Below are 9193 nucleotides of genomic sequence, written 5' to 3'. Positions count from 1 at the left end.
CCGCAGAGGGTACCTGGGCCTCCCTCTGTGGGGCGATTGCAGAGTCCCCCCGATTGATTGCCCTGCTGGCTGGTGGCCTGGGCCTCCCTCTTTGGGGCAATTGTCCCGCCGGCCGGTGGCCTGAGCCTCCCTCTGTGGGGTAATCGTGGGGTGATGGCGGGGTTCCCTGACCAATCGAATCATCTCAGCCCAGCCTGCAACCTCTTGCAGTCTGGGAGCCCCGTGATAGATTGCCCTGCAGAGGGAGGCCCCACCCACCTAGCTGCAGTGCCGCTGGCTGGGTAGCCTGGGCCTCCCTCTTTGGGGTGATTAATTGCAGGGCTCCGTAATTGATAGCCCCACAGAGGGAGGCTCCGCTCACCTGGCCGGGGCTCCATGATTGATTGCCCCGAAGAGAGAGGCCCCACCCACCCACTGCAGCCCGCTGGTCAGTGACCTGGGCTTCCCTCTTTGGGGCAACTGATTGTGGAGCCCCCTGATCAATTGCCCCGCAGAGGGTACCTGGGCCTCCCTCTTTGGGGCGATTGCAGAGTCCCCCCGATTGATTGCCCTGCTGGCCCCTGATTGATTGCCTTGCTGGCTGGGGGCCTGGGCCTCCCTCTTTGGGGCAATTGTCCCGCCGGCCGGTGGCCTGAGCCTCCCTCTGTGGGGTAATCGTGGGGTGATGGCGGGGTTCCCTGACCAATCGAATCATACCCACCTTGGCTGGCCTGGCACCAGTGTGTGTCATAGCATGGTTGTCTGGACAGTCATTTTGCTATTCTATTTGCATATTATGCTTTTATTATTATAGACTAGTGTCCCTCAGCTCAGCCTGCATCCTCTCCAATCAGGGACACCTCAGGCCTAAACCGGCAGTCGGACATCCTTCTTGCAATCTGGGACCGCTGAATTCTAACCACTCACCTGCCTGCCGGCCTGGTCCCCCCCAACTGCCCTGATCGCCCCCAACTGCCCTCCCCTGCTGGTCTGGTCACCCACAAATGCCCTCCACTGCTGGCCTGATCCCTCCCAAAATGCCCTCCCTGCAGGCCTGATTGCCCACAACTGCCCTCCCCTGCCAGCCTGGTCCTTCTAACTGCCCTCCCTTTCAGGCTTGGTCCCTCCCAAATGCCCTCCCCTGCTGGCCTGATCGCCCACAACTGCCCACCCCTGCTGGCCATCTTGTGTCTACAAGGGGGTGAGGGCCAGAGAACCCGCAATCAAGATACGTGCCCTTGACCAGAATCAAACCCAAGACCATTCAGTCTGCAGGCTGATGCAAAACCGGCTAGGATTAGTCCGGTTTTTGCTCTTATAAATACTATAATAAACATACTTGGATACATATATCCAAATATTTTTTGGGATAAAATATTAGACAAGCATGGTTGGTTCAGGTTCCAGAGAAATATTATTTCGGTTAGACAGTCTGCCTCCATCACTAAATAGCTAAGTGACCTGGAGGAAATTTGATTATTTCCCCAACACTTCAATTCCCTCGTCATTAAAATGGAAACAACCACATTTATATAAGAGAGTAATTTTAAGGATTATATGAGATAATCCTTGTCCAATGTTTAAAATTATGCCTCACAGAGAGGGTAACAAATGCTATTATAACACAAAATCTAAAGGACTTTCATACATATCAAACTGCTAACAGCGGACACTTCCATAACTTGGGCAAGCTCATTTTATTCAAATTGGCAATTTGAGATTAATAAAAAGCATCCCACCCTAGCTGGTTTGGCTCAGTAAATAGAGTGTTGGCCTGCAGACCAAAGGGTCCCAGGTTCGATTCCAGTCAAGGGCACATACCTCGGTTGCAGGCTCCTCCCCAGCCTGGGCCCTGGTCGGGGTTCGTGCAGTAGGCAACCAATCAATGTGTTTCTCTCACATCGATGTTTCTGTCTTTCCCTCTCTTCCACTCTCCCTAAAAAATTCATTGAAAAATATCCTCGGTGAGGATTAAAAAAAAAAGCATCCCATTGTTTGATGTGTATTTCTTTGATCATTATTAAAGCTGCACTTTCCCCCTACTTCTGACACCTGATATGTCTTTTGAGGGTAGCCTATTCATGACTTGCCTATTTTTTTCTCTTAGAGTATTCATATTTTTCTTATTGATCTGTAAGATAACTTCGATTATTATCAGTCCTCTGTAATACATCACAAATATATTTACAAGTTTCTTTGCCTTTTATTTAGTTTTTTTGATATATAAAAGTTATGTAATCAAATCTATCAATAATCCTGTTTTCTGCCATTAGTTTTATGCTTGTCTTCCTTATTCTGTGTTCATATAAACAGAAACCTGGTTTTTTCAAGATCTTTTATGATTTCATATTTTAATTTTAATTCATTCAATTTTAATTTATTTTTGTGTACAACAGAGGAATTTCACTTTTCTTAATTTTTTTAAAAAAATATATATTTTATTGATTTTTTACAGAGAGGAAGGGAGAGGGATAGAAAGTTAGAAACATCGATGGGCGACAAACATCGATCAGCTGCCTCCTGCACACCTCCTACTGGGGATGTGCCTGCAACCAAGGTACATGCCCTTGACCGGAATCGAACCTGGGACCTTTCAGTCCGCAGGCCGACGCTCTATCCAGTGAGCCAAACCGGTTAGGGCAGAATTTCACTTTTAAGTCCCCTTTAGTAACTGAGGAGGAGATTCAAACCATGCTGCAAGGACAGCTTTCTAAATTCATTAGTAATTCCAAGTGTCTAAATGGCCTCCAAGGCACAAAAAACTAGATTATCATGTCGCGATAGCGAGCACCATTAACTATTATTGCCTGAGCAGCAGCATTTCGGTCATGGAAATTCAACAAAAGAGTGCGTATGTGCCAGCAAAGCCGTGGAGGCCATTTACCCGATATGCTATTCCATATATAACCCTATATTGTATACTTTATGAATCAATAAAAAATTTACAATTTTTAATTATAAACCTGTGTTTTCTATCAAAATTACCTCTTGTGTGAATTTTGGGACACCCTTTATTTATATAGGTCATATAATCAAGTTACATCTTATTGGTCATGTCACATAACAATGTTGAGTCTGACTGGTTAATTTTTGGCATCAGAAATACTTATATACAAGTATAGGCACCTGATTTTTAAAAAAGTTACTTTGGAGCAAAAGGGTAGGTAATTGTTATTATTATTTTGGTAAATCGATCAAAATTATACTTACATTTTTTGCCAAATTGACAAAAATATATATTTTTTGGTGTGCCACAGAATTTTAGTAATCATTGATGTGTGCCATGAGATGAAAAAGGTTGAAAATTGCTGCAATAGGACATTAGTTCTTTCTCTTTATTATTTTATAGATGTAATGATGAAATAAGATAAGGATCTGAGCATGCGATTATACCAACAGATGGTAGGTCTTATTTGCTAAGCAAGAGTACGCAACTGCCCATCTGTCTTGGCCGTGATCAAACAGGGTATTAGATGTACCAGAATACTGATCTCTCAACAACAGAGTGCCAGGTTTGGGGGAATTAATACTGAACTAGACTGTACGGAATTGTAAGGTAAACAGAAAGTATGTTCTCTAAGCTACCAGAGCTCATATCAAAGGCAGGAGATGGTAACATTCTTAAACGTATACATAAATATGCACGGTGGACTATAGAGGGCAGTTGACTTCTTGCTTGTTCCAAAGCATGTCTGAGCTCTATGAATAAAATGAGAAGCAAAAAGAAGAAATTATTTATTCTTTTCACAACATTTTGCCATTCTACTCCGAGCAGGCAGAAAGGACAATGGTCATATTTTCTCCAAATCTGCTTCTTTCTCTACTATTCTCTTCTTGGCAAACAGTAACTAATTGAACAGCCCGAGAGTTATCCTAAACTCTTCCTTCTTCAGCCTCACATTCAATTAATGGCCAAGGCCTGAGAACTCCACTCCAGAAGATACCTTGAATCTACTCCCTTCATTCTACTTACCACTAATTTAGTTTAGATCTTTATCACTTCTAACATGAATTATTCCAACTGTCCTCTTAAATGGTTTCCCCATCTTACCTACTTTGGTTCATTTTGCATAGACCTGTTATCTATAGGTAAAATCAAAACTTCTTAGAATGGCCCTTCCTAACCCAGATCCTACCTGTATCTCCCATCTTATCTCCTGTACCATACACCTTCCTCCATATACCTCCTAGACATAGGTCAAAGTTACTTTATAATTACTTGAAGAGTTATTGGTCTTTCTTAAGGGAGTAGAGCCTGATGGCTCTGAGGTCAGTGGTGGATGAGTGATGGACCCCCTCGCCATTTCCTAGCTGTGACCATAGGCAAGTTACTTAACAACTCTGTGCCTTGGTTTTCTCATCTGTGAAACTTATCTCCAGATTGTTACAAGAATAAAATAAAATGGGCACAAAAACCTCACACAGGAAGCACTGTATATTAACTAGGTTTTATTATTACTATTATTTCCTTCACCTTTCCATGTTATACAGTTTCCTCTGTTACTGGGATGCTCAATTGCCATTTTCCTTTCCCAGGCTATGTGGATTCTCTTAACTCTTCTCTATTCTCTCCCCAGTGGCAGGCCCATCTCAGCACACTTTCTGTCCCCATAGCACCTTATGCTCTGTCCAACTGTAGCACAACCATAGCAGCTCTCCCTCTAAACTAAAACCTCCATGATTGCTAGGATTGGATTTTGTTCCCTGTATAAGCAGGACTCAACATAGGCTCAACAGGCAGAATACATGCATTAAATGTTTGCTGAAGAAACAAGTCATCTCATTCAAGGCCTCATCTGGGAAATTAACTCTTTTAACCTCTAAGAAAGAGCTATTACCATAGGAGAGATTCTTTTTTTTAAAATATATTTTTATTGATTTCAGAGAGGAAGAGGAAGAGGGAGAGAGAGACAGAAACATCAATGATGAGAGAGAATCACTGATCGACTGCCTCCTGCACGCCCCCCACTGGGGATCAAGCCTGCAACCCGGGCATGTGCCCTTGACAGGAATTGAACCCGAGATCCTCTAGTCCACAGGTCAATGCACTGTCCACTGAGCCAAACTGGCTAGGGCATAGGAGAGATTCTTTATCATTCACTATAAATGACTTCTAAATTTTCCCATAGTGACTTAGCCTATAGAAGCCACAAAGAGATGAGTTTTAAAAAAATCTTAACAACTCTTATAGAGTCAATCAGTCTGTCTGTCTATCTGTCTATCTATCTATCTATCTATCTATCTATCTATCTATCTATCTATCTATCTATCAAATCCTAAGTGACTGTCGCAACCGAACAGATGACCAAACGACTGAGTAGCAGGCTGGATGGGGTGACCAGGTCGGCAGGGGGGGCAGTTAGGGGCGACAAGGCAGGCAGGCAGGTAAGCAATTAGGAGGCAGTGGTCCAGGATTGTGAGAGGGATGTCCGACTGCCATTCCCCAAGGGGTCCTGGATTAGAGAGAGTGCAGGCTGGGCTGAGGAGACCCCATCCCCTGTGCACAAATTTCGTGCACCGGGCCTCTAGTTCCATTAATAAGAATATGATTAAAAACATAACATTCACAATTCATGGAAATGAAAACTATAATTAAAAATTTTGAAATAAAAGTTAGCCAATGGAAAATCACCTTTCCAAACTCTAGAGACAGGAATTAATAAGGTATATAGGTTTACACAAGTGCTTTAAAATGAGAATTATTATAGAGATCTTAAATCACCATGCTTATTCTTTTATAGTAACAATCACTTAACATCTCAAGACAACACATATTAAATCAACGTGTAATGTTGACAGTCTTAATGATGGCCCATTTGTTCTGTTAACACTATCACTGCTGCTTCTACATATTGCAGCAATTCTTTGCTATAATCTTACTAATATTTTTGTTTAGGGAGATAATTTGAGAAATCATGCGACTTTTATTTTCATATTTATATTACAGATAGGAGTTATGCTATCCAAAAGAAATATCTTATATCTATTTTTCAAAAGTTACTTAAAGCAAAAAGAAGGCACTTACCACAACTTGTAGCACTTGTTCATTGTGAAGTGAGGAGGAGGAGGAAGAGGACGAAGAGGAAGAAGAGGACGAAGAGGAAGAAGAGGAGGAGGAGGAGGAGGAAGAGGAAGAAGAGGAGGAAGAATAAGAAGTGGAGGAGTCAGCCATCATTTGTGCTAAAGTCTGCATCAACGTTTTCCCCAGGAGAAAAAAAGAGCTAAACATGGCAATTACGCCAAACACCATTCCAAAATTGAACCTGTTAAGAGGAAAAAATTGCATAAGTGTACAATTCCTCATAATTCATGGGCTAAAAAATTTATTGACCAGGCACATTTCATAGCTTCAAAATGTGTAAAAAAATTTTAATACCCCTATTTCTTTTTTTCTTATCTGAACTCCAAATCTGTAATTGAAGCACAGGCTCTAGTCTATTTAAGCTGTTCTAATAACTTACATTTCTCTCATAACTGAAGCGGCTGAATATTCTTTCCAATAAAAAGATATATATATATTTTTTTAAATTAATTTCAGAGAGGAAGGAAGAGGGAGAGAGAGAGATAGGAACATCCATGATGAGAGAGAGTCATTGAGTAGCTGCCTCCTGGCACGCTCCCCACTGGGGATAGAGCGTGCAACCTGGGCATGTGCCCTTGACCAGAATTGTCCTTCAGTTCGCAGGTTGATGCTTTATCCACTGAGCCAAACCGGCTAGGGCCCAATAACAAGTTTTGTTTCCTTTCTTTTGCTCATTTACATAGCATTGTTTTGCTCTTGTTCTCATATAGTTATGAAAGTTCTTTTGGCATTATATAGACATCCATTCTTTTTTATTTACTGATTCTGTTATTTGCACCTTATTTTAGCTATATTTTGTGATGAGCTTAAATACTAACATGGTAAAATTTAATGATAGTTTTTTTTCAATTGTTTTAATAATTAGAAGTTACCCTTATATCTATTACATTTTCTAACTTTTTGGTAAGTTGTGTTTTTCAAGGAACTTGTCCATTTCATCTAAATGGTTAAATTTATAGGCATAGAATTGTTCAAAATAGTTTCATTTTTTAAAAATGTCTATAGGATCTGTACTAATGTTCCAATTTTCAATTCTGATTTAGTTACATGTGTGATCTTTTTTTCTTGATCAGTCATGGTAGGGGGTTTATCAATTTTATTAATCTTTTCAAAAAGCCAACTTTTGGTTTTACTGATTTTATCTTCTATACACTTTTTATTTCACTGATTTCTGCTCTTTTTTATTTCCTGCTTTTTATTTTCTTTGCTTTGATGTGCTGGTGCATTTACTGCTTTTTGATGATCTATTTACATTTAGCACTACTCCATTTGGAGCTAAATTTTTAACAAAAAGCAATTTAGACAAAGGTCCCTAACTCCCATATTAGAAATTCTCTCAATTACAAAACCTGTCTGTCTCTAGGGTATCCCAGAGATTATCGTAAACCTTTTAACCATAAATGCTATAAATTCCATGATTTTTAAATGTTTTTTTAAACTAAAGGAGTATGCTTGGCATTGTAAGGGGGGCTCCAGGACCCCCAACACTGCAATCTGGCTAGCCATTTTTGCACGTGGTTTGTCCATATGCCTTACTGGTTGTTAAATAGTTTTAACCCCTTCCCCAACAATTTTTTTGTTAAAAACGTTTCTTTTTCAGACTAATTTTTTTATTTTGGTTCTATATAGTATTTTTGATGCTGGTTATGAAAACAGTTTGTAACTCGTCTTCCTATAAACCATAGTTTTTTACCATATTTTCTTAGTATACTCGTCGACGACTGAAAAAGAACATTTTGTGAAAACGAGTATACACGTTTCTGCCGGGGAAGGGGTTAAAATCCTTCTCCTGGAGAAATATCACACAAAAAGTATAAGGGAAAACAAAAGACAGGAATAGGACCCACGTTCCTATGTGTGATGATGGGGGAGAGTATTCTTCAGGATTATTTTCCTAATGAAAAAGGCTCCATATGTTTTTGGCTTTTATATTAGTGTACAATGTACAGAATAAAGTGAACAAGTCTAAATTGTACAGCTCACTGAATTTTTACATATGTGCATCCATGTATCTACCATCCAGATGAAGATATAGAACCTTTCCCTGGCTGGGTAGCCCACTTCCATGGAGCGGTGTCCCATGCACCAAAAGGTTGTGGGTTCGATTCCCAGTTGGGGCACATACATAGGTTGCAGGTTTAATCCCCGGTCGGGGCATATACAGGAGACAATCGATAGATATTTTTCTCTCACATCGATGTTTTTCTTTCTTTCACTCTAAATCTTTCCCTTCCTCTCCCTCTAAAATCAATAAAACCATATCTGTGGGTGAGGATTAAAAAAAAGAAAAATATAGAATCTTGATTTATAATGTATGCAAAAGCACAATGATGCAATCCCATAAGTTTATATAAAACCAGAAAATTTCTATACTGTCAACATTTTAAAACTCAGGAGTTTGGAACACGATGGAAACAGTTCCATTAACAAGCATTTCTCATGATCACAATGACTAATTTAAACTAAAAAAAGAAAATGAAGCATACCATTGGTAAAGCATCCTTGCTTTCCGCCGTCCCCAACTATAAAAGGCACGATTGAAAACAGCAGTTTGCCATCTTATGTGAAAAGGGGAGATGCTCAAGCCATTGTTTTCCAGCCAGTCTTCATAAGAATGCTTAAAATACACAGATGACTAAAAGAGAAAAAGTTCCACATCATTCAATTTTGAAGAACAATTTATAATGTTTAAGAAAATAAAAAATTACTATTTTCTATATAGGAAAGCTAGATACTGACTGCCCAAATGCTAGTAATTTTAAAGCTTTATGTTCATTCCTCAGTTAAAGTAAAAGCCTCACATTAGCTGGTTTGCTGAAGTTAGGGCCTGGCAAACTAGAGCCCATGGGCCAAATCTGGCCTGCAGCCTGTTTGTGCACTGCCTATGAACTAAGGATGGTTTTTATCTTTAAGAGATTGTACAAAGACAACAACAACAACAACAACAAAAATAAGAATATGTAACACCCTGTGTGGCCCCAAAGCCTAAAATAGCATCTGACCCTTTACAGAAAAAGTTTGCTGACCTCTGCTTAGAACAGCATTGTCCAAATAGAAATATGAGCCACAAATGCCAGCCAAAATTAAGTTTGTGTAATTTCAAATTTCCTTGTATCCAACATGAAAGTTGTA

General features: G+C 40.1%; 1 protein-coding gene across 1 annotated transcript in view; it reads right to left on the bottom strand.

Moving 5' to 3' along the window:
• Positions 1 to 9193, bottom strand: part of MBTPS2 (membrane bound transcription factor peptidase, site 2) — a 55158-nt gene that overhangs the window by 35647 nt on the left and 10318 nt on the right. The window contains exons 2-3 of the mRNA XM_006752995.2: positions 8548 to 8696; positions 6005 to 6242 (exon numbers count right to left, since the gene is read on the bottom strand). Of these exons, the coding sequence (XP_006753058.2) occupies positions 6005 to 6242; positions 8548 to 8696 (387 nt within the window). The remainder of the gene's footprint in view (positions 1 to 6004; positions 6243 to 8547; positions 8697 to 9193) is intronic.

Source organism: Myotis davidii, unplaced genomic scaffold (assembly GCF_000327345.1).
Source record: "Myotis davidii unplaced genomic scaffold, ASM32734v1 scaffold930, whole genome shotgun sequence".
NCBI classification, from domain to species: domain Eukaryota; kingdom Metazoa; phylum Chordata; class Mammalia; order Chiroptera; family Vespertilionidae; genus Myotis; species Myotis davidii.
The sequence above is the reverse complement of the archived record's forward strand: the minus strand, read 5'-3'. Positions and strand labels throughout refer to the sequence as shown.